The sequence below is a fragment of the Oncorhynchus keta genome, chromosome 35 (genome assembly GCF_023373465.1).
Source record: "Oncorhynchus keta strain PuntledgeMale-10-30-2019 chromosome 35, Oket_V2, whole genome shotgun sequence".
Lineage (NCBI taxonomy): Eukaryota > Metazoa > Chordata > Actinopteri > Salmoniformes > Salmonidae > Oncorhynchus > Oncorhynchus keta.
In genome coordinates, this window is record NC_068455.1 from 41826674 (window position 1) to 41853729 (window position 27056).

The window sequence follows — 27056 nt, forward strand, 5'->3', positions numbered from 1 at the left end:
TGGCCATCCCTCTAAACTTTCAGCTCATACAAGGAGAAGACTGATCAGAGATGCAGCCAAGAGGCCCATGATCACTCTGGATGAACTGCAGAGATCTACAGCTGAGGTGGGAGACTCTGTCCATAGGACAACAATCAGTCGTATATTGCACAAATCTGGCCTTTATGGAAGAGTGGCAAGAAGAAAGCCATTTCTTAAAGATATCCATTAAAAAGTGTCGTTTAAAGTTTGCCACAAGCCACCTGGGAGACACACCAAACATGTGGAAGAAGGTGCTCTGGTCAGATGAAACCAAAATTGAACGTTTTGGCAACAATGCTAAACGTTATGTTTGGCGTAAAAGCAACACAGCCCATCACCCTGAACACACCATCCCCACTGTCAAACATGGTGGTGGCAGCATCATGGTTTGGGCCTGCTTTTCTTCAGCAGGGACAGGGAAGATGGTTAAAATTGATGGGAAGATGGATGGAGCCAAATTACAGGTCCATTCTGGAAGAAAACCTGATGGAGTCTGCAAAAGACCTGAGACTGGGACGGAGATTTGTCTTCCAACAAGACAATGATCCAAAACATAATGGAATGGTTCAAAAATAAACATATCCAGGTGTTAGAATGGCCAAGTCATCGTCCAGACCTGAATCCAATCGAGAATCTGTGGAAAGAACTGAACTGCTGTTCACAAATGCTCTCCATCCAACCTCAATGAGCTCGAGCTGTTTTGCAAGGAGGAATGGGAAAAAATTTCAGTCTCTCAATGTGCAAAACTGATAGACATACCCCAAGCGACTTACAGCTGTAATCGCATTAAAAGGTGGCGCTACAAAGTATTAAGGGGGCTGAATAATTTTACACGCCCAATTTTTCAGTTTTTGATTTGTTAAAAAAGTTTGAAATATCCAATAAATGTCGTTCCACTTCATGATTGTGTCCCACTTGTTGTTGATTCTTCACAAAAAATACAGTTTTATATCTTTGTTTGAAGCCTGAAATGTGGCAAAAGGTCGCAAAGTTCAAGGGGGCCGAATACTTTCGCAAGGCACTGTATGTCGACACGTGACTTAAGCTGTCAGGTTAGAATGTAAGTATATGCATGTGACATTTTTATTAGACAATATCTAGTTAATACTTTCATCCAATGATTGTTTGACAAAGCTATGAAGTAGCTCTTACTGTAACTGTTTATTGAAGTGATGTGCATGCCATGATTCTTCAATTGCCATGAAATCAGCATCACAACAATATTAGTGGCGTAATTCTGGCTTGTTATCAACAGCGGAATTTAACCATCAAAGTAGCTATGTTCTGAAGGTACATCCAATGCACTAAGCCAGGAATCATCAACTAGATTCAGCCGCAGGGTTATTTTGTTCCTGAACGGATCCTCATGGTGCCGGAACATAATTACAAATAATTTGTAGACTACAAATTGTTCGTAAGAAGCCCAAACGGATATAATACTTGACTAATCATTTCAAACCCGCTGTCTGCTAGTTGGGTCACCCTGCATTAGGCTTATTGATAATGTGCTTAATCAATGCTGTCTGTTCTGGATAATAATAATAGATTTTGCTAGAATACCCGCTAAGAAAAAAGACCAAGTTACTCTCTGACAAGCCCCGAATGGCCTCCTTTAGGTTGGAGGCTAATGTTGCATTGGTCACTGACTCACCAGCACCACTGCACTCTTCCCTACATCCTGTCAGGCTACAGCAGATATCCCAAGGTATTTTCCATATCCTCTCTTCCATAGAGGGAACAGGAAGCTTGAGGCAGGCAGGAGGTTCGGTGTGTATGTGTGTTCCAGGAAACCCTCCTTAACCTATGAACCCTGGTCTCCCCATTACTGCACTGGTGTCTGCATCACCCCACATACGTTTTAAAATTGTATTTATGGGCTGACTGGGAACCACACCGTACGTACTTCAACAGGTCTCACTTCCATTCAGTCTTAGGAGCCATAAGAGGATTTACATGTAGACTCACTACCTATGATGGGACCTGTATTAGGTGGATGGTTTATTAATGTGATGTAGTCAACTATTAAGATGTAATATGCAATGTTATAATGCTGTAGCATAGCATTTCTGATGTTGAACATTGTGCCCATTTTGTGTTTAAAAAAATGCATACATTATGCTCCCTCTGCTGCTTTGGTATTGACAAAATTATTGCAGACTTCAATCTTTAAACATCAGAAAGGATGTTAGTTATGTGATGTCTTTAGTTATTGGTTATATTTCCAGTTGAGGCCATCAAACATGGAAGCAGTGGACTGTGGAAAATTATTGTGCTAAGGACAGATTAAGATGTGTGGGAATTTATTGGAGCTTGCTTGCTGGTGTTTTATGCCTCCCCCCAAAAAATTAATTATAATATAATATAAATGCTCCGATAACCGCCTAATTAAACCACCCTGGGAACCCTGTCTTACATATGCCATTTTGCAGCTGCTTTAATCCAAAGCGATTTAGTCATGTGTGCAATATCAATACATCTTTTATGTATGGGTGGTCCCGGGAATCGAGCCCACCATCTTGTCATTGCAAGAACCATGCTCTACCAAATCTGAGACAGGAGAGGGGATGAGATTGCACCGTTTCGATAGAATAAGCTGATGCCAATACTACGAGCAGATTATCAGCACAAAATATCATCGCGAAGAGAGCAGACATACATCTCAAGCAAAAAACATCAGCAACGCACTCACCAGCTTTTGTTTGTGACATGGACATGCTCCAACCTATTCCATTGAGTAAAGACAAACACCATGTAAGCACAGACAATAATTGAATGTCCTATTGACACTTATATTCATTATGATGCCATTGTTTTTGTTCTGATTTTCACTTTATCAAGCACATTTGGTGCTTATGATGTTTAGGCTACTGATTTGATGTGCCCATAATTTCACCACGAGTCTTGCTGACTATGCGTCTTGGTGGTTGGGGTATTTTTATATTGACATAAAAAATAAGCTGTTACCCCATTCCAACAGACTTGCTTTCTGTTTCATAATTGTAACAAAAGCAGTCCACAAAAAAAAAATGAATGGAACACTTTTTTTTTGTTTTTACATATAGCCTACAGTAACAAACTAATGAAAATGCACCACATTCTGTTATTTTACAGCCTTATTCAAAAAAAGAAAAAGGATACCTTATTTACCTTATTTATTCAGACACTTTGCTATGAGACATGAAATTGAGCTGAAGTTCATCCTGCTGTTTCCGTTGATCATCCTTGAGATGTTTCCACAACATGATTGTGGTAAATTCGATTGGACATGATTTGGAAAGGCACACATCTGTCTATATAAGGTCCCACAGTTGGTGACCAAATATATAACGAAAACACAAAATACAATGACCAAGGCGTGACACATAACAAATTGTGCAAAAAATAAAGCGGTCTGAATAGTTTCCGAATGTACTGTATGACATGTAGAAATTACACTGTTAATGTGTTGTAGTCAGAATGACTGCTCATTAGCTTGAATCAAATCAAATGTATTTATATAGCCCTTCGTACATCAGCTGATATCTCAAAGTGCTGTACAGAAACCCAGCCTAAAACCCCAAACAGCAAGCAATGCAGGTGTAGAAGCACGGTGGCTAGGAAATACTCCCATGAAAGGCCAAAACCTAGGAAGAAACCTAGAGAGGAACCAGGCTATGTGGGGTGGCCAGTCCTCTTCTGGCTGTGCCGGGTGGAGATTATAACAGAACATGGCCAAGATGTTCAAATGTTCATAAATGACCAGCATGGTCGAATAATAATAAGGCAGAACAGTTGAAACTGGAGCAGCAGCACAGTCAGGTGGACTGGGGACAGCAAGGAGTCATCATGTCAGGTCGTCCTGGGGCACGGTCCTTGGGCTCAGGTCCTCAGAGAGAGAGAAAGAAAGAGAGAATTAGAGAGAGCATATGTGGGGTGGCCAGTCCTCTTCTGGCTGTGCCGGGTGGAGATTATAACAGAACATGGCCAAGATGTTCAAATGGGGGGTCCCTAGAGGCTCAGCGGTTCTAGTGTTAAATCCACCAACTAATTCCTTTTAATTTAGTGTTAAATTACAATTTTTTTGTGAACAAATGTTTCATTTTGGCATTATAAGATTTGTAGCGAGCAGACGTACCTTGACACAATAATACCAAAGACAAATATCAGCGTGGAAAGTAGCTAGTTAGCTGTAAAATCACCTAAACAAACTGCACTATCAATTTAGGAGTCTACAATCTCAGCAAGTTCAACCTGCTGATTGATGTGCCTCACAGAGTAGTGTCTGACATTTGCAACGGCAGATATAATTTTGAGGAGATGGGGAAGTCTTGCCCATGCTACGTCCATGGGCCGTGCGGTGCATTCTGGGCAATTCTGGGACAAGGAGCTCTACTTCAAAGAGTGAATGAGAGTCTGTTGGGCCCTTGTGCAAAACCCAACATTTGCAAGAATTTTGTCAACAAGAAGTACAACGTTACAAATCTTTTCAGCGATGTGAGAAACTTGCTGTCTGTAATATTGTATAGCTTTGGAATCATGACATTACGAGGAAAATAGGCACATTTCTCGACATTGAGACAGGACAGCTGTAGCCAGCTTAGCAACCGTGTGACGCAGCATGACACCGTGAACGCGATTGGTCGACAGTCTGCAGGGTGGGGCATTATGTTCCTTCATTCATTGGATTCCAATCCCCTTTCTCAAATATCTGGCAACAGCACCATGCAATGCACTCTGGACTATATTATTCATTTTTATTTAACCCTTATTTAACCAGGTAAGTTGACTGAGAACACATTCTCATTTACAGCAACGACCTGGGAATTGTTATGGGGAGAGGAGATGAATGAGCCAATTGTATGGTGTGGATGATTAGGTGGCTATGATGGCCAGATTGGGAATTTAGCCTGGACACCGGGGGGTTAACACCTCTAGTCTTACGATAAGTGCCATGGGATCTTTAGTGACCACAGAGAGTTAGGACACCCATTTAACGTCCCATCCAAAAGACGGCACCCTAAACAGGGCAACGTCCCCAATCACTGCCCTGGGGCATTGGGATATTTTTTAAAGATAATGGGCATAATGCCAACCCAGAGTTGGCGCAAGTGGGCCTCCAGCGACCACTTCCAGCAGCATCTGGTCTCCCATCCAAGGACTGGCCCTGCTTAGCTTCAGAAGCAAGCCAGCAGTGGGATGCAGGGTGGTATGCTGCTCGCCTAAAGAGGCAGACAAATAGGAAAAATGTGATCGAACCTCCATTTAAAATACAAATTTCTTGAGGTAGGAATATCGCAAAAATATAATCAATGGCTCATTCGAGAGAAGATATCCTCCCAAGTTATGATATATGCCATGTATGATGGACGTTTTTACGATCTAGAAGTCATATTACTATTAACTTTGAGTGTAATGAGAGCGACTTTATCACAGTGCTGCGTCATACAAGCCAAATTTCTTCCTGTTTGAACGCCAATAACTCGCATAAACATGAAATGACCTAGGGAATCAATAGAACATCACTCAGAGATGCACAAAAACAATGTAACATTCAAAATGGGTCAACCTTTTCTTCAACAAGAACTCCATTGTGAAGATGGGATCAGTGCAATATGAGCAGGGGGCACTTCACATTTGGTTCTCCTTGTGGTACAGTGGACTTTTTAAGTATACTGTATGTATGTATGTATGTTTTGCATATTATAAAATATTTAAGGGATATCCATGTTCAGCATACAAACCTTGTCTGCTACGTAGTTCCAAGATCCCAGTTATGGCTGATTTTTATCTCATGGCTTGCTAACCCAACCCAACCTTACCTAGACACCGACCCAGCCTTCCCAAGCGCACTTTCTATAACAGATGTAGGGCAGTGGCCACACCTGTTGTCTTGTCTATTACCCTGTCTTTATTGGTGGGACTTTGACATAAAGGCAGTTTTGAAGTGTAGCCTTTGTTTCCCTTTTTAGGATAATGTTCTCCCCATTGATGGTTCTCATCAATGATAGTGTGTGTTGCAATAAAATGGGGCATATCTAGTTTGCTGGAAATAAATCAAATCAAAGTTTATTTGTCACGTGTGTCGAATACAACAGGTGGAGACCTTAAAGTGAATTGCTTACTTACAGGCTCCAACCAACAGAGAATAGCAGTAGCTTAAAAGAGGGGTTGGCGGTTGGCGGAACACAATACAGATAGCCCGGATAGCTAATATGCGGGAGCACTGGTTGGTTGGTCCAATCGAGGTAGTATGTACATGAACGAATAGTTAAAGTGACTATGCATATATGATAAACAGAGAGTAGCAGCAGCGTAAAAAGAGAGGTTGGTTGGGGGGACACACAATGCAAATAGTCTGGGTAGCCTGTTCAGGAGTCATATGGCTTGGGGGTAAAACTGTTGAAGCCTTTTTTGTCCTAGACTTGGCACTCCGGTACCACTTGCCATGCGGTAGTAGAGAGAACAGTCTATGACTGGGGTCTTTGACAATTTTTCGGGCCTTCCTCTGACATTGCCTGTTGTAGAGATCCTGGATGGCAGGCAGCTTAGCCCCAGTGATGTACTGGGCCATACGCACTACCCTCTGTAGTGCCTTGCGGTCAGAGGCTGAGCAATTGCCCTACCAGGCAGTGATGCTCTTGATGTTGCAGCTGTAGAACATTTTGAGGATCTCATGAGCCATGCCAAATCTTTTTAGTTTCCTGAGGGGGAATAGGCTTTGTCGTGCCCTCTTCACAACTGTCTTGGTGTGTTTGGACCATTCTAGTTTGTTGTTGATGTGGACACCAAGGAACTTGAAGCTCTCAACCTGCTCCATTACAGCCCCGTCGATGAGATTGGGGGCGTGCTCGGTCCTACTTTTCCTGTAGTCCACAATCATCTCCTTAGTCTTGGTTACATTGAGGGATAGGTTGTTATTCTGGCACCACCCGGCCAGGTCTCTGACCTCCTCCCTATAGTCTGTCTCGTCGTTGTCGTGATCAGGCCTACCACTGTTGTGTCGTCGTCAAACTTGATGGTGTTGGAGTCGTGCCTGGCCATGCAGTCGTCGGTGAACAGGGAGTACAGGAGGGGACTGAGCACGCATCCCTGGGGAGCTCCAGTGTTGAGGATCAGTGCGGCAGATGTGTAGCTACCTACCCTCACCACCTGGGGGCGGCCCATCAGGAAGTTCAGGATCCAGTTGCAGAGGGAGGTGTTTAGTCCCAGGATCCTTAGCTTAGTGATGAGCTTTGAGGGTACTATGGTGTTGAATGCTGAGCTGTAGTCAATGAATAGCGTTCACACATAAGTGTTCCTTTTGTCCAGGTGGGAAAGGGCAGTGTGGAGTGCAATAGAGATTGCATCCTCTGTGGATCTGTTAGGGCGGTATGCAAATTGGAGTGGGTCTAGGGTTTCTGGGATAATGGTGTTGATGTGAGCCATTACCAACCTTTCAAAGCACTTCATGGCTACGGACGTAGTCATTTAGGCAAGTTGCCTTTGTGTTCTTCGGCACAGGGACTATGGTGGTCTGCTTGAAACATGTTGGTATTACAGACTCAATCAGGGACATGTTGAAAATGTCAGTGAAGACAACTGCCAGTTGGTCAGCACATGCCCGGAGCACACGTCCTGGTAATCCGTCTGGCTGTTTAAACGTCTTACTCACGTCGGCTATGGAGAGCATGATCACACAGTCGTCCGGAACAGCTGATGCTCTCATGCATGCCTCAGTGTTGCTTGCCTCGAAGCGAGCATACAAGTGATTTAGCTTGTCTGGTAGGCTCGTGTCGCCGGGCAGCTCGCGGTGGTGCTTCCCTTTGTAGTCTAATAGTTTGCAAGCCCTGCCACATAAGACGAGCGTCGGAGCCGGTGTACTATGATTCAATCTTAGCCCTGTATTGACGCTTTGCCTGCTTGATGGTCATTCGCAGGGCATAGCAGGATTTCTTATAAATAATTAATTGGTTGCGACAATGTCCTCCATGTTTTCAGGGGGGGCGGGGTTGTTTTGGGTTCAAAAACACTCCAGGCCATTCTTGAACGTCTCAAACTATACTAAACAAAAATATAAACCCAACATATAAAGTGTTGGTCCCATCTTCCATGAGCAGAAAGAAAATATTCCAGAAATGTTCCATACGCACAAAAAGCATATTTATCTTGAATTTTGTCCACAAATTTGTTTACATCCCTGTTATCGAGCATTTCTCCTTTGCCAAGATAACAAGATAATCATGATGGTAATTACACAGGTGCACCTTGTGCTAGAGACAAAAGGCCACTCTAAAATGTGCAGTATTGTCACACGACACAATGCCACTGATGTCTCAAGTTTTGAGGGAGCATGCAATTGACATGCTGACTGCAGGAAGGTCCACCAGAGCTGTTGCCAGAGAATTTAATATTAATTTCATAAGATACCTTTAATGTCATTTTAGAGAATTTGACAGTACGTTCATTCAGCCTCAAAACTGCAGATCATACGTATATAACCACACCAGCCCAGGAACTTCACATCTGGCTTCTTCACCTGCGGGATCGTCTGAGACCAGCCACCCAGACAGTTGAAGAATCTGTGGGTTTGCACCTGTACCCGACTTCAAATCAAATTGTATTTGCCACATACGCCGAATACAACAGGTGTAGACTAGAGGTTGACCAATTATATGATTTTTCAATGCCGATACCGATTATTGGAGGACCGGGGGGGGAGCGGAGCCGATACCGATTAATCAGCCGATTTTAAAAATAATTATATATTTCTAATAATGACAATTACAACAATACTGAATGAACACTTATTTTAACTTAATATAATACATCAATAAAATACATTTAGCCTCAAATAAATAATGAAACATGTTCAATTTGGTTTAAATAATGCAAAAACAAAGTGTTGGTGAAGAAAGTAAAAGTGCAATATGTGCCTTGTTAGAAAGGCGTTTAACGTTTAAGTTCCTTGCTCAGAACATGAGAATATATGAAATCTGGTGCTTCCTTTTAACATGAGTCTTCAATATTCCCAGGTAAGAAGTTTTAGGTTGTAATTATTATAGGAATTATAGGACTATTTCTCTTTGCAATCTCTTCCCTCTGACATTTTACCTCAATCTCACAAACTAATTGGATAGCTGAGCCAAGGGTTAGTTCTGTATGGGAACCCTACACCATAGGATTACCAATTAATGGTTGGTAAAGTGTACAGTACAGCTATCAGCACTATCGTATGTGTTGGGTGTGCTTGTTGATGATTTGCATGGAGTATGAATGTCGAAGTCAATCCATGTTTGGATGTTTTATTTAATTTATATTTTTGATGAATGGCTCTGGTGCACACAGTTGTTTCTTAACTCTAGCATTGGAAAGTAATTGTAAGCCTCTGCATGGTGACATTGCCAAATGATGACACACTATAGCCCTATGTTAGGAACAAAATTGATTTTGCCTGTGTCAAACCAACTACAGAACTGACCTAATACGGTCCACATACTCATAGGACTTACATTCATAGATTTACTGTAGGCCTAAACTTAGTCTGCTTTTGAGTTCATCTCCATGCCCAAGCTAACAGGCATTGTTGATCTAATCACTAAGTGATTGGCCAAGCATAAGCTGAATAATTAACAAGTGCACTGGAAGAATCTCCCAGGCCTCCATGCTGTATCTGGGTCACTGCCAAACACCCAGCAAGCCCTCTGTGTCCTGAGAAAACACACACACACAACACACACACACACACACACACACACACACACACACACACACACACACACACACACACACACACACACACACACACACACACACACACACACACACACACACACACACACACACACACTGTCTGGTCTGGCTAGGAGAACAATCACTGAGTGATGCTGTACAATGGAACTCTCCAGTCACCCCTCACACAGTGACAGATCAAACCTCTAGGGGCTGGTGTGACGGGGTGTATTTCACGCTCCTGTTCTGACTACTGCTGTTGGGAGTCATTGTTACGCCACCATCAACAGCTGGTACATGCTTGGCTCATTCAGTTCACCCACTAAAATCATTTTTGAAATATAATTGGTCTCAAAATAGGCCAAATAGTAACTATTCGTAACTAACTTTAGGTGACCAGAAATGGCTAGCTAAGTGTTTAGCATTAGTCCTTGATAGACAGTGTAATTGCACCATTGTTAGCAGCACTCAATAACTATTTTGCCAAGCAAAAACTGCACTTCATTCTTGATTGTACACTTTCAGTTTGTGAGAGCAAACCATTGACTCCCTTCTGGTGTCAAAATGACTCAAGCTCTGCTCTCAAGTGGAGAGTATCTCTGGATGTATACCTAGGACCTGTTCCCTCTATATGGCAAATCCACTTTTACAATCAAGGGAATAACAAGATAATGGAATGGAAAACAAGCACAAGCTAGGGTTGCACAAACTTACATGGTTGGGTGAATGTTGGCATACAATTTTGTATATGTCTATACTGTTTATCCAAATGAAGTATGGAGCATGGCATGTTTATTCAATCAGGGATGTACAGAAGGTAGACTTGTAGATGGATGAATAGCTTCATACTTTATTAAACTACCCCACAAGGGGAAATTCAGTAGTATTTTGTTGTTGGCATGCATATCATCAGGCTTCTACCTCCTGACTCTTCTCCTCTCTCCATGTTGTGCAGAGCCCACAGGGTAGCTGTAGTTAGCCATGGAGGATGGGAAACCAGTGTGGGCACCCCACCCCACCGATGGGTTTCAACTGGGCATGATCGTGGACATTGGAGCTGGCGCCCTCACCATCGAACCATTCAACCGGAAGGGCAAGGTCAGTCAGACTCGGCACAGTTTAGAACACGTGTAAAACCCATTCCATAGAGGGCCGAGTGTATGCAGGTTTTAGCTTCTCCCTTGTACGTATTGATCAATTAAGGTTATTGATTATTTAGGAACTCCCCTCACCTGGTTGTCTAGGTCTTAATTGGACACAAATTGAAAGGAAATAACAAAAAACAGCATATACTCGGACTCAGCCCTCCATGGAATGAGTTTTACACCTGTGATTTAGAATGCGTCTGCTTATGTTCTGTATTACATACGCGTCACACAATCACTCCAACCTGTATTTTATTTATTCATATTTTTTTTGTATTACTTTTTTTACCCCTTTTTCTCCCCAATTTCGTGATATCCAATTGGTAGTTACAGTCTTCTCCCATCACCCAATCATTGTTATTGGGTTACTAGGTGAATAACGTAATGTCGTAATTAGGGCTGTGACGATACCAGTATCGCAATATTTTTTACAAGGCAAAAATTAAAACATGAAGCAGACCAAACTCTTTGGTCCTTTAAAAACCTGCTGTATGTCAAATATTGTGTGCTAAAGCTTGGAAAATAAACAAAATGTGACTGGATTTCAACATGTTTGTTTTCAACATTAAGGCTGTTTTCCAAAGAAGTTATATCCACTTTATTTCTTGTTTCCTTGCCACGATACTAATGAGTATCATGATGCTGGTATCGTTCCGGCCCTAATCGAAAACCTAAACTCTGTTGACCCTAGGTTCATTTCAAGAGCTGAATTTGCTACCACATGATGGTATCAGTGTGGGTTAGATTCTTGGCTGGTACACTGCAGCATGTTCCCCTTTCAGAAAGCACTTGACCTGAATTACAGAGATGTTTGAACAGATAATATGATAAATGTAAGAGTATGTAAAACAGTCCTGCGCTATATCAGTGTCACTAACAGAGGCAATCAATAAGTAATGGGAGCAACAGCAGCAGAAGGTGTGGTGATTGCGTTACCTGGCGGGAAAGGTCATTAGAGGAAAAAGAGCCACCTCATGCACTATACCATATGTCACTCCCCAGTGCATTGCTTTCACTGAATTAATTCATCAAAGCCTGAGTGTATATACAGTTGAAGGCAGAAGTTTACATACACTTTAGCCAAATTGTCTTTAAATTGTTTAACTTGGGTCAAAAGTTTCGGGTAGCCTTCCACAAGCTTCCCATAATAAGTTGGGTGAATTTTGGCCCATTCCTCCTGACAGAGCTAGTGTAACTGAGTCAGGTTTGCAGGACTCCTTGCTCACGCACGCCTTTTCAGTTCTGCCCACAAATTTTCTATAGGGTGGAGGTTAGGGTTTGTGATGACCATGCCAACACCTTGACTTTGTTGTCCTTAAGCCATTTTGTCCCCAACTTTGGAAGAATGCTTGGGGTCATTGTGCATTTGGAAGACCCATTTGCGACCGAGCTTTAACTTCCTGACTGATGTCTTGAAATGTTGCTTCCATATATGCACATAATGTTCCTACCTCATGATGCCATCTATTTTCTAAAGTGCACCAGTCCCTCCTGCAGCAAAGCACCCCCACAACATGATGTTGCCACCCCCGTGCTTCACGGTTGGGATGGTGTTCTTCAGCTTGCAAGCCTCCCCCTTTTTCCTCCAAACATAATGATGGTCATTATGGCCAAACAGTTCTATTTTTGTTTCATCAGACCAGAGGACATTTCTCCCAAAATTACGATCTTTGTCCCCATGTGCAGTTGCAAACGGTAGTCTGGCTTTTTTATGGCGGTTTTGGAGCAGTGGCTTCTTTCTTGCTGAGAGGCCTTTCAGATTATTTAAACATTTTTTTTAATTTTTGTTTGACTAGAAAAGTCAGTGAAGAACAAATTCTTATTTTCCATGACGGCCTAGGTACAGTGGGTTAACTGCATTGTTCAGGGGCAGAACGACAGATTTTTTCTTTACCTTGTCAGCTTGGGGATTTGATCTTGCAACCTTTTGGTTACTAGTGCAATGCTCTAACTGCTAGGCTACCTGCCGCCCTATTATGTCGATATAGGACTCGTTTTACTGTGGATATAGATACTTTTGTACCTATTTCCTCCAGCATCTTCACAAGGTCCTTTGTTCTGGGATTGATTTGTACTTTTCGCACCACAGTATGTTCATCTCTCTGAGACAGAACGTGTCTCCTTCCTGAGCGGTATGACGGCTGCGTGGTCCCATGGTGTTTACACATGCAAACTATTGTTTGTACCGATGAATGTGGTACCTTCAGGCGTTTGGAAATTTCTCCCAAGGATGAACCAGACTTGTGAAGGTCTACAGTTGTTTTTCTGAGGTCTTGGCTGATTTCTTTTGATTTTCCCATGATGTCAATCAAAGAGGCACTGAGTTTGAAGGTAGGCCTTGAAATACATCCACAGGTACACCTCCAATTGACTCAAATGATGTCAATTAGCCTATCAGAAGCTTCTAAATCTATGACATCATTTTCTGGAATTTTCCAAGCTGTTTAAAAACACAGTCAACTTAGTGTATGTAAACTTCTGACCTACTGGAATTGTGATACAGTGAATTATAAGTGAAATAATCTGTTTTTAAACAATTGTTGGAAAAATTAATGGTGTCAAGCACAAAGTAGATGTCCCAACCGAATTGCCAAAACTATAGTTTGTTAGCAAGAAATTTGTGGAGTGGTTGAGAAACGAGTTTTAATGACTCCAACCTAAGGTTATGTATACTTCCGACTTAAACTGTAGCTAGCTGACAGCGTGGTTAGTTAGCGAACTCTTGTTCATATTGGCAGTTTGAAGTGACTCAAGTATAATTGTTTTGCATATCTGATTCAAATCTTCTTCTTTTTTGTCCTGCAGTCTGAACAGCCAAAAAGCAAATGGAATCAGATATTTCAAGCCGACCTTTGTAGGTGGTTTGAAATAAGATACAAATCTGAATCCTGGTCATGTAACTTGTCTGAAAGGTCCAATCTGATTTATTTTCCCTCAAGTGGTTTTTAGACTAATATTTGGCATATCTTGTTGCTTGCTAGTGACTCTGTTGACAGTTTTGAGAAGAACATGTGGTAGCCAACTAGCTTGTTAATTGTGTACAAATAAATGACTGAATGTGCAAGCTAAACATTTGACTGCTGTGGCTAGAAAAAAATGACTTGTTTATAATGTTGGATCTTCTTATGCTTTGAGTCTTTAAAAGTGTTCTTACACTATGATTTTGAACATTCAAAGCTTGGAAACGTCCATGGAAGGCATTGTTGTCACCTTATCTTGCTACATAACTTCGGAGTGATAGGATGCACGAGCACCACCACCAATCAGGCTAAACCACTGTACACACACACGTTGTTACTATGACAACTAGTATAGCCATGTCAGCAAATGAGTGCTGTCTGAACACACACACACACACACACACACACACACACACACACACACACACACACACATCTGATTTGATCACTTCTAACATACTGTTTGGACAGTCAGTATTCCAGTATTTTCAACGGTAAAGGAAAGGTTCACCCATTCTTAATATTATATCTGAATGATGATCTATCGATTCCCTGGGTAAATTCATGTTACGTGTATCTGATAGTCCCAAAATAATATCAAAGGAAGTTTGTTCTGAAGTGTCTCTCCTATATCTGAGAGATATAAGAAAGATCAGGAAACATTTTTGTTTTTTTTTTGTTTTTTTTTACAGGTATTTAACCCTATATGTTTGGCAACAGGCTCCATGTACAGTGCATTCTGAAAGTATTCAGACCCCTTCACGTTTTCCACGTTTTGTTACGTTACAGCTTTATTCTAAAATTTATGAAATAGTTTTTTCCCTCATCTACACACAATACCCCATAAGGATAAAGCAAAAACTGTTGTTTTTAAAAAAGATTTTTGCAAATGTATTTAAAATGTCAAACTAAAATATCACATTTACACAAGTATTCAGACCCTTTACTCAGAACTTTGTTGAAGCAGCTTTTGGCAGCGATTACAACCTTGTCTTCTTGGGTATGACGCTACAAGCTTGGTACACCTGTATTTGGGGAGTTTCACCCATTCTTCTTTGCAGATATTCTCAAACTCTGTCAGGTTGGATGGGGAGCGCCGCTGCACAGCTGTTTTCAGGTCTCTCCAGAGATGTTAGATCGGGTTCAAGTCCGGGCTCTGGCTGGGCCACTCAAGGACATTCAGACTTGTCGCAAAGCCACTCCTGCATTGTATTGGCTGTGTGCTTAGGGTCGTTGTCCTGTTGGAAGGTGAACCTTTGCCCCAGTCTGAGGTCCTGATTGCTCTGGAGCAGGTTTTCTTCAAGGATCTCTATACTTTGCTCCATTCATCTTTCCCTCGATCCTGACTAGTCTCCCAGTCCCTGCTGCTGAAAAACGTCCCAACAGCATGATGTTGCGACCACCATGCTTCGGTACAGACGCTACAGACAGACGATTGCAGATCGTCTGTACAGACTTCAGACGAGTCTCCTGACACTTATGGAGGTCATAGAGCAAAAAAAACACCATTGTTTTTGTGACAGTAATAGAGGGGTTTGTAGGCCATAGTTTGTAGCTAAACCGTTTGGACGCTACAGACAGTTTTGTGAGAACAGCGATTTTCGGGATGTCTCATGGTTTGACAAACACCGCTCTACCCCTGTCACATTTCACTGCAGATCCGGAAGTGCGACATAGGCGGAGCGGGGGACTGAGACGCATCCAATGCAAAAATAACATCTCTATTTTAAACTAACAGATTTTTATGTTTTTTTTTTTTAGCAAATTAGAATTCCACGGGGTTGGGATTTTATGAACAAGGCTTTATATTACCCTCCCTGTTTACTTTTTATCCTTAACCAGAAACCATTATGAACTGTTTAACAGCAAAACAGGCCCATAACCAGTCATTAAGGGATACAGGGCCTAATTGAACAACTTTCACTGCTCACTTCTGCTCATTAAATCACAGCTCTGCCTATGACCCTCTGTCAGCCCGGGGCTAGAGCATCCTGGCTATGTCTTGTTAGCGGGGAGTAATGCTCCCATTGTTGTTGGGGTTGGCAGCTCTTTATTAGCCGCTGCACACAAAGCTTATTCTGTTTTTGCTTACATCCTGTTTGTGCCAGTGGGGTAAGCAGCTTAGACATACATATACACACACAGACGCGCACATACCTATACATACGTAGAGCTCATAAAATTATCTGGGCAGGAGTGGGTTTAGGCCTGTCACAGTGTGTATAAGGTGTCGTAAATATGTAAATACACGGCTGTGTTCCCACAGTAACAGTACAGAATCAAGTCTAGCTCATATCGCTAGCCAGGACACACACAGCTCATATCCTGTTTCCCTCCCACTAAATTATTCATCAGCCTGCCATGTCCCTGGCCTTGTTTCTCGCACAAGCAGCTTGTTCCTTTGAATTTGCAGTGCCTTCAGAAAGTGTTCATATCCCTTGACTTATTCCACATTTTGTTGTTACAGTCGGAGTTCAAAATGGATTAAATGGGATGTATTTTCTTACCCATCTACACACAATACCCAATAATGACAAAGTGAAAACATGTTTTACATTTGTTTTACATTTTTTTGCACATTTATGGAACATGTAAATACAGATCTCATTTTATTTTTTTATTTAACCTTTATTTAACCAGTTAGGCAAGTTGAGAACAAGTTCTCATTTACAATTGCGACCTGGCCAAGATAAAGCAAAGCAGTTTGACAGATACAACGACACAGAGTTAGTTACACATGGAGTAAAACAAACATACAATCAATAATACAGTATAAATAAGTCTATATACAATGTGAGCAAATGAGGTGAGAAGGGAGGTAAAGGCAAAAAAGGCCATGGTGGCAAAGTAAATACAATATAGCAAGTAAAACACTGGAATGGTAGTTTTGCAATGGAAGAATGTGCAAAGTAGAAATAAAAATAATGGGGTGCAAAGGAGCAAAATAAATAAATTAATTAAATACAGTTGGGAAAGAGGTAGTTGTTTGGGCTAAATTATAGGTGGGCTATGTACAGGTGCAGAGATATACCTTCTGGAGCGTGTGCTACAGGTGGGAGATGCTATGGTGACCAGCGAGCTGAGGTAAGGGGGGACTTTACCTAGCAGGGTCTTGTAGATGACATGGAGCCAGTGGGTTTGGCGATGAGTATGAAGCGAGGGCCAGCCAACGAGAGCGTACAGGTCGCAATGGTGGGTAGTATATGGGGCTTTGGTGACAAAGGATTGCACTGTGATAGACTGCATCCAATTTGTTGAGTAGGGTATTGGAGGCTATTTTGAGGATTGGTAGGATGGTCAGTTTTACAAGGGTATGTTTGGCAGCATGAGTGAAGGATGCTTTGTTGCAAAATAGGAAGCCAATTCTAGATTTAACTTTGGATTGGAGATGTTTGATATGGGTCTGGAAGGAGAGTTTACAGTCTAACCAGACACCTAAGTATTTGTAGTTGTCCATGTATTCTAAGTCAGAGCCGTCCAGAGTAGTGATGTTGGACAGGCGGGTAGGTGCAGGTAGTGATCGGTTGAAGAGCATGCATTTAGTTTTACTTGTATTTAAGAGCAATTGGAGGCCACTGAAGGAGAGTTGTATGGCATTGAAGCTTGCCTGGAGGGTTGTTAACACAGTGTCCAAAGAAGGGCCAGAAGTATACAGAATGGTGTCTTCTGCGTAGAGGTGGATCAGAGACTCACCAGCAGCAAGAGCAACCTCATTGATGTATACAGAGAAGAGAGTTGGTCCAAGAATTGAACCCTGTGGCACCCCCATAGAGACTGCCAGAGGTCCGGACAGCAGACCCTCCGATTTGACACACTGAACTCTATCAGAGAAGTAGTTGGTGAACCAGGCGAGGCAATCATTTGAGAAACCAAGGCTGTCGAATCTCTGGTGATTGACAGAGTCGAAAGCCTTGGCCAGATCAATGAATACGGCTGCACAGTAATGTTTCTTATCGATGGCGGTTAAGATATCGTTTAGGACCTTGAGCGTGGCTGAGGTGCACCCATGACCAGCTCTGAAACCAGATTGCATAGCGGAGAAGGTATGGTGAGATTCGAAATGGTCGGTAATCTGTTTGTTGACTTGGCTTTCGAAGACCTTAGAAAGGCATGGTAGGATAGATATAAGTCTGTAGCAGTTTGGGTCAAGAGTGTCCCCCCCTTTGAAGAGGGGGATGACCGCAGCTGCTTTCCAATCTTTGGGAATCTCAGACGACACGAAAGAGAGGTTGAACAGGCTAGTAATAGGGGTGGCAACAATTTTGGCAGATACATTTTTAGAAAGAAAGGGTCCAGATTGTCTAGCCCGGATGGTTTGTAGGGGTCCAGATTTTGCAGCTCTTTCAGAACATCAGCTGAACGGATTTGGGAGAAGGAGAAATGGGGAAGGCTTGGGGGAGTTGCTGTTGGGGGTGCAGTGCTGTTGACCGGGGTAGGAGTAGCCAGGTGGAAAGCATGGCCAGCCGTAGAAAAATGCTTATTGAAATTCTCAATTATGGTGGATTTATCAGTGGTGACAGTGTTTCCTATCTTCAGTGCAGTGGGCAGCTGGGAGGAGGTGTTCTTATTCTCCATGAACTTTACAGTGTAATTTACATAAGTATTCACACTCCTGAGTCAATACTTTGTGGAAGCACCTTTGGCGACAGTTACAACTATGAGTTTTTTTGGTTAAGTGTCTAAGAGCTTTGCAGACCTGGATTTTACAATATTTGCCCATTCATTCTTAAAAGGATTCTTCAAGATGTTTAAACCGATTTTAAGTCAAAACCGTAACTGTGCTTATACAGTGGGGCAAAAAGGTATTTAGTCAGCCACCAATTGTGCAAGTTCTCCCACTTAAAAAGATGAGAGGCCTGTAGTTTTAATCATAACTACACTTCAACTATGACAGACAAAATGAGAAAAAAAAATCCAGAAAATCACATTGTAGGATTTTTTATGAATTTATTTGCAAATTATGGTGGAAAATAAGTAAAAAATGAAAATACTGCCCCCTAGTCACAACAGGTTTTAAGACTAACAGATTACAGACGGTAGGCAATTAAGGTAACAGTTATGTCAACTTAGGACACTAAAGAGGCCTTTCTACTGACTCTGAAAAACACCAAAAGTGCAATGCTTGAAGCACAGCGAAGAGCTGCTGGCAAAACGCACGAAAGTGCTGTTTGAATGAATGCTTATGAGACTGCTGCTGCCTACCACCGCTCAGTCAGACTGCTCTATCAAATATCAAATCATAGACATAATTATAACATAATAACACACAGAAATACGAGCCTTAGGTCATTAATCTGGTTGAATCCAGAAACTATCATTTCGAAAACAAAACGTTAATTATTTCAGTGAAATACAGAACCCTAGTTAACCGTAAGGTTGCAAGATTGAATCCCTGAGCTGACAAGGTAAAAATCTGTCATTTTGCCCCTGAACAAGGCAGTTAGCCCACTGTCCCTAGGCCATCATTGAAAGTAAGAATGTGCGGCAGGGTAGCCTAGTGGTTAGAGCGTTGGGCTAGTAGCTGGAAGGTTGCAATTTCAAACCCCGAGCTGACAAGGTACAAATCTGTCGTTCTGCCCCTGAACAGGCAGTTAACCCACTGTTCCTAGGCCGTCATTGAAAATAAGAATTTGTTCTTAACTGACTTGCCTGGTTAAATAAAGGTAAAATAAAAAAATTAACTGACTTGCCAAGTTAAATAAAGGTGTAAAAAAAGAAATGACAGATTTCCGATTGTTATGAAAACTTGAAATCGGCCCTAATTAAATCGCCCCATTCCGATTAATTGGTTGACCTCTAACTTGTATTTTAAATGGATTTTTATTTGGATTTCATGTAATGGACATACACAAAATAGTTTGAATATCCCACGGAGCGCCATTAACCTCTCTAGGGTATATGGGACTCTAGCGGCAACAAAATAGGAAAAATAGCCAAGGAGGGTGAATACTTTCGCAAGCCACTGTATTTTATAAACTGTCAGCAGAGTATCTAGCAAGCAACAAGTTATACCAAATAAATCAGATTTGTGCCATGGCCAGGAATCAGATTTGTATCTTATTTCAAACCACCTACGAAGGTGGCTTGAAATATCTGATTCTATTTGCTTTTTGACCGTTCAGACAGGAAAAAATAAAGAAAAAATACTTGAATCAGATGTGCACTTCAAAACAAGAAATGTAACAAACTATAGTTTTGGCAAGTCGGTTAGGCTATCTACTTTGTGCATGACACAAGTAATTTTTCCAACAATTGTTTACAGAAAGATTATTGCACTTATAATTCACTGTATCACAATTCCAGTGGGTCAGAAGTTTACATACACTAAGTTAACTGCCTTTAAACAGCTTGTAATATTCACAAAGATTATGTCATGGCTTTAGAAGCTTTTCATTTGAGTCAATTGGAAGTGTACCTGTGGATGTATTTCAAGGCCTACCTTCAAACTCAGTGCCTCTTTGCTTGACATCATGGGAAAATCAAAAGAGATCAGCCAAGACCTCAGAAATCAAATTGTAGACCTCCACAAGTCTGGTTCATCCTTAGGAGCAATTTCCAAATGCCTGAAGGTACCATGTTCATCTATACAAATAATATTGCGCAAGTATAAACACCATGGGACCACGAAGCCGACGGGTTCTCTCTCCTAGAGATGAACGTACTTTGGTGCGAAAAGTGCAAATCAATCCCAGAACAACAGCAAAGGACCTTGTGAAGATGGTGGAGGAAACAGGTACAAAAGTATCAATATCCACAGTGAAACGAGTACTATATCGACATAACCTGAAATGCCGATCAGCAAGGAAGAAGCCACTGCTCCAAAACTGCCATAAGAAAGCGGCACATCGGGACAAAGATTGTTATTTTTGGATGAAAAGGGGGAGGCTTGCAAGCCGAAGAACACCATCCCAACCGTGAAGCACAGGGGTGGCAGCATCATGTTGTGGTCGGTGCTTTGCTGTAGGAGGGACTGGTGCACTTCACAAAATAGATGCACATAATTTCCCTTCCTTATGATGCCATATATTGAGGCAACATCTCAAGACATCAGTCAGGAAGTTAAAGCTTGGTTGCAAATGGGTCTTCCAAATGGACAATGACCCCAAGCATACTTCCAAAGTTGTGGCAAAATGGTATTGGAGTGGCCATCACAAAGCCCGGACCTCAATGCTATAGAAAATTTGTGGCAGAACTGGAAAAGTTTGTGTGAGCAAGGAGGCCTACAAACCTGACTCAGTTACACCAGCTCTGTCAGGAGGAATGGGCAAAAATTCACCCAACTTATTGTGGGAAGCTTGTGGAAGGCTACCCAAAACGTTTGACACAAGTTAAACAATTTAAAGGCAATGCTATCAAATACTAATTCAGTGTGTGTAATCTTCTGTCTCACTGGGAATGTGATGAAATAAATAAAAGCTGAAATAAATCATTCTATCTACTATTATATTGACATTTCATGTTCTTAAAATAAAGTGGTGATCCTAATTGACCTTATTTGGAATGGAACTTTTACTAGGATTGAATATCAGGAATTGTTTGAAAATGAGTTTAAATGTAATTGGCTAAGGTGTATGTAAACTTCTGACTTCAACTGTATATATATGTATATGTGTGTGATATATATGTGTGTGTGTATTTATATATATGTGTATATTCACTACCTGTCAAAAGTTTCTTTTATTTTTACTATTTTCTACATTGTTGAATAATAGTGAAGACAAACTATGAAATAACACATATGGAATCATGTAGTAGCTATAAAAGTGTTGTGCAAATTCAAATATATTTTATATTTGAGATTCTTCAAATAGCCACCCTTGCCTTGATGACAGCTTTGCATTATCTTGGCATTCTCTCAACCAGCTTCAACTGGAATGCTTTTCCAACAGTCTTGAAGGAGTTCCCACATATGCTGAACACTTGTTTGCTGCTTTTCCTTCACTCTGCGGTTCAACTCATCCCAAATCATCTGATTTTGGTTGAGGTTGTTGTGGAGGCCAGGTCATCTGATGCAGCACTCCATCACTCTCCTTCTTTTTCAAATAGCCCTTACACAGCTTAGAGGTGTGTTGAGTTATTGTCCTGTTGAAAAACAAATTATATTCTGACTAAGCCCAAACCAGATGGGATGGCGTATCGCTGCAGAATGCTGTGGTAGCCAGTGTCACCAGCAAAGCACCATTACACCATAACACCTCCTCCATGCTTTCCGGTGGGAAATACACATGCGGAGATCATCCGTTCACCCACACCGCATCTCACAAAGACATGGTGGTAGGAATCAAAAATCTCCGGTCTAATGTCCATTGCTCGTGTTTCTTGGTCCAAGCAAGTCCCTTATTCTTATTGGTGTTCTTTCGTAGTGGTTTCTTTGCAGCAATTTGACCATGAAGGCCTGATTCACACAGTCTCCTCTGAACAGTTGATGTTAAGATGTCTGTTACTTGAACTCTGATGCATTTTTTTGGTCTGCAATTTCTGAGGCTGGTAACTCTAATTAAAGTATTCTCTGCAGCAGTGGTACCTCGGGGTCTTCCATTCCTGTTGCGGTCCTCTTTGGAGCTAGTTTCATCAAAACGCTTGAATGTTTTTGCAACTGCACTTGAAGAAACGTTCAAAGTTCTTCAAATGTTCCATTTTGACTGATCTTCATGTCTTAAAGTAATGGACTGTTGTTTCTCTTTGCTTATTTGAGCTGTTCTTGCCATAATATGGACTTGGTATTTTACCAAATAGGGCTATCTTCTGTATACCCCCCCTACCTTGTCACAACACAACTGATTGGCTCAAACGCATTAAGAAGGAAAGAAATTCCACATTCACTTTTAAGAAGGCATACCTGTTAATTGAAATGCATTCCAGGTGACTACCTCATGAAGCAGGTTTAGAGAATTCCAAGAGTGTGCGAAGCTGTCATTAAGACAAAGGATGGCTATTTGAAGAATCTCAATATAAAGTATATATTGATTTAACACTTTTTTGGTTACTACATGATTCCATGTTATTTCATTTTTTTGATGTCTTCACTATTATTCTACAATGTAGAAAATTGTAAAAAATACAGAAAAACCCTTGAATGAGTAGTGTATATCTATCTATACACACTGCTCAAAAAAATAAAGGGAACACTTAAACAACACAATGTAACTCCAAGTCAATCACACTTCTGTGAAATCAAACTGTCCACAACACTGATTGACAATAAATGTCACATGCTGTTGTGCAAATGGAATAGACAACAGGTGGAAATTATAGGCAATTAGCAAGACACCCCAAATAAAGGAGTGGTTCTGCAGGTGGTGACCACAGACCACTTCTCAGTTCCTATGCTTTCTGACTGATGTTTTGGTCAATTTTGAATGCTGGCGGTGGTTCACACTAGTGGTAGCATGAGACTGAGTCTACAACCCACACATGTGGCTCAAGTAGTGCAGCTCATCCAGGATTGCACATCAATACGAGCTGTGGCAAGAAGGTTTGCTGTGTCTGTCAGCGTAGTGTCCAGAGCATGGAGGCGCTACCAGAAGACAGGCCAGTACATCAGGAGATGTGGAGGAGGCCGTAGGAGGGCAACAATCCAGCAGCAGGACCGCTACCTCCGCCTTTGTGCAAGGAGGAGCAGGAGGAGCACTGCCAGAGCCCTGCAAAATGACCTCAAGCAGGCCACAAATGTGCATGTGTCTGCTCAAACGGTCAGAAACAGACTCCATGAGGGTGGTATGAGGGCCCGACGTCCACAGGTGGGGGTTGTGCTTACAGCCCAACACCGTGCAGGACGTTTGGCATTTGCCAGAGAACACCAAGATTGGCAAATTCGCCACTGGCACCCTGTGCTCTTCACAGATGAAAGCAGGTTCACACTGAGCACAAGTGACAGACGTGACAGAGTCTGGAGACGCCGTGGAGAACGTTCTGCTGCCTGCAACATCCTCCAGCATGACCGGTTTGGCGGTGGGTCAGTCATGGTGTGGGGTGGCATTTCTTTGGGGGGCCGCACAGCCCTCCATGTGTTCGCCAGAGGTAGCCTGACTGCCATTAGGTACCGAGATGAGATCCTCAGACCCCTTGTGAGACCATATGCTGGTGCGGTTGGCCCTGGGTTCCTCCTAATGCAAGACAATGCTAGACCTCATGTGACTGGAGTGAGTCAGCAGTTCCTGCAAGAGGAAGGCATTGATGCTATGAACTGGCCCGCCCGTTCCTCAGACCTGAATCCAATTGAGCACATCTGGGACATCATGTCTCGCTCCATCCACCAACGCCACGTTGCACCACAGACTGTCCAGGAGTTGGCGGATGCTTTAGTCCAGGTCTGGGAGGAGATCCCTCAGGAGACCATCCGCCACCTCATCAGGAGCATGCCCAGGCGTTGTAGGGAGGTCATACAGGCACGTGGAGGCCACACACACTACTGAGCCTCCTTTTTACTTTTTTTAAGGACATTACATCAAAGTTGGATGAGCCTGTAGTGTGGTTTTCCACTTTAATTTTGAGTGTGACTCCAAATCCAGACCTCCATGGGTTGATACATTTGATTTCCATTGATCATTTTTGTGTGATTTTGTTGTCAGCACATTCAACTATGTAAAGAAAAAAGTATTTAATAAGAATATTTCATTCATTCAGATCTAGGATGTGTTATTTTAGTGTTCCCTTTATTTTTTTGAGCAGTGTATATCTCTTAAATTGAACTAGAACATGTTATGAGACATAAATAAATGGTCTGGCTCTTAGTATACCGCTACTGTTGGAGGACTTCTCATTAAAATGTTTAGATGGTGTAAATGTTTATAACAGAAGTGCTTTTGATGTTGCAGACCTTTCTGGCTTCTATGAACCAAGTGTTCCCTGCTGAGGAGGATGTCAACAAACATATGGAGGACAACTGTAAGTTCACACATTACTTTTGTCTATCCTCAAGTTGGCTTGACTGGAATGGACTTTATGTTGGTGTATGTAACTTAATGTGCAGATGTTTTTAAAGACATGCTCCGGTACTTGGGCGACTAAGATTATTCTTTTTAAACCTCCCGCTTTGGGCTAGAGGTGTCAATGTGTAGTTCATACAGTGGTTGCTCCACTAAAAGTTTTTGAGATTATGCTGCAGGACTTAGAGGTCATTTGTGGTTTAGTACGGTACTCTGCGTCACCACTTCATTGCTTCATACCAGCACAACGGGGAGTTAGAGCACTGATTATGCTTTCGGGGCCTACTGTGTCTCTGACAATGAATGGGTGACATAAACCTAAATAGAAACTGATAATTGTGCACGACTTCAGTATTACTTACTAAAACTGTTGTTACACTAAGGTTTTTATTCTTATATTTTGTGAAGATTATTTTGCTCTTACTGTAGCCAACTCCTGGCCGGTCGTGTTATTTATTTTGAAAACAGGTTTTCAAACACTTGTGACCCGATTAGCAGGACAATAGACTCTTAATAGCCTGGCTACTGTAGGTGTGAACTTCCACCTGCCTGCAATGTATTAAATTATTAAGTACTCTGAAGTGTTTACATTTCTAACTCAAAACAGCAGTACAGTGTTTCTTCATCAATATCTTTATGCTTTTGTTAATATAATTATGATAAAAATACTCTTTCAAAATGCAGATGTTTATTTAGTTATGGTTCCATAACAAATTACTATGGGAATAAATATCACTGAATTACAGAAATATTGGAACAAAGTTATCTAATGAAGGTAAACAAATTGTTGCTTACTGGAAAATACTCTTTCAAACACACACAGTCACATTGTACAGCGCCATTATATCTATTAGCAGGTAGCTGGAGAATAGACTTGCCTAGAAGGAGGGTAGGGGAGAATTCTATCGTCAAATGTATTTCTAAGTTAGGTTGGCTGTATCACAACCGGCCGTGATTGGTTGCAATTTCAGTTTAATCCACCAGAAAAGACCAAACAAATAATACAACAAAAACTATTGTTATGTATCACATCTTACCGTGATTGGGAGGCACATAGGGCAGCGCACAATTGGTCCAGCGGTAAAAACAGAAATAAATGTTTTGGCCTTTACAAATACTGTTTTTGCCTTTATTCAGATTACAATCGCTCACTTTCGTTTTTTGAATACCAAATCACCTCCAAAATATCGTTATACAGTGTGGCAAAAAAGTATTTAGTCTGCCACCAATTGTGCAAGTTCTCCCACTTAAAAAGATGAGAGAGGCCTGTAATTTTCATCATAGGTACACTTCAACTATGACAGACAAAATCCAGAAAATCACATTGTAGGATTTTTTATGAATTTATTTGCAAATTATGGTGGAAAATAAGTATTTGGTCACCTACAAACAAGCAAGATTTCTGGCTCTCACAGACCTGTAACTTCTTCTTTAAGAGGCTCCTCTGTCCTCCACTCGGCACCTGTTTGAACTTGTTATCAGTATAAAACACCTGTCCACAACCTCAAACAGTCACACTCCAAACTCCACTATGGCCAAGACCAAAGAGCTGTCAAAGGACACCAGAAACAAAATTGTAGACCTGCACCAGGTTGGGAAGACTGAATCTGCAATAGGTAAGCAGCTTGGTTTGAATAAATCAACTGTGGGAGCAATTATTAGGAAATGGTAGACATACAAGACCACTGATAATCTCCCTCGATCTGGGGCTCCACGCAAGATCTCACCACATGGGGTCAAAATGATCACAAGAACGGTGAGCAAAAATCCCAGAACCACACGGGGGGACCTAGTGAATGACCTGCAGAGAGCTGGGACCAAAGTAACAAAAAAGCCTACCATCAGTAACACACTACGCCGCCAGGGACTCAATCCTGCAGGGCAAGACGTGTCCCCCTGCTTAAGCCAGTACAAGTCCAGGCCCGTCTGAAGTTTGCTAGAGAGCATTTGGATGATCCAGAAGAAGATTGGGAGAATGTCATACGGTCAGATGAAACCAAAATCTAACTTTTTGGTAAAAACTCAACTTGACGTGTTTGGAGGACAAAGAATGCTGAGTTTCATCCAAAGAACACCATACCTGCTGTGAAGCACGACTGATCCGTGTAAAGGAAAGAATGAATGGGGCCATGTATCGTGAGATTTTGAGTGAAAACCTCCTTTCATCAGCAAGGGCATTGAAGATGAACAGTGGCTGGGTCTTTCAGCATGACAATGATCCCAAACACACCGCCCGGACAACGAAGGAGTGGCTTCGTAAGAAGCATTTCAAGGTCCTGGAGTGGCCTCGCCAGTTTCCAGATCTCAACCCCATA

At 41.8% G+C, this 27056-nt stretch overlaps 1 protein-coding gene across 6 annotated transcripts in view; it reads left to right on the forward strand.

Moving 5' to 3' along the window:
- The window catches only part of LOC118368501 (unconventional myosin-VI-like), a 94449-nt gene that overhangs the window by 1182 nt on the left and 66211 nt on the right, over positions 1-27056 (forward strand). For all 6 annotated transcript variants that reach the window (XR_008093179.1, XM_035752643.2, XM_035752645.2 and 3 more), the window contains exons 2-3: positions 10664-10806; positions 24631-24700. Coding sequence is in view for 5 of the 6 variants with exons in the window: in XM_035752643.2 (XP_035608536.2) it covers positions 10690-10806; positions 24631-24700 (187 nt within the window). In the remaining variant the exon portion in view is untranslated. The remainder of the gene's footprint in view (positions 1-10663; positions 10807-24630; positions 24701-27056) is intronic.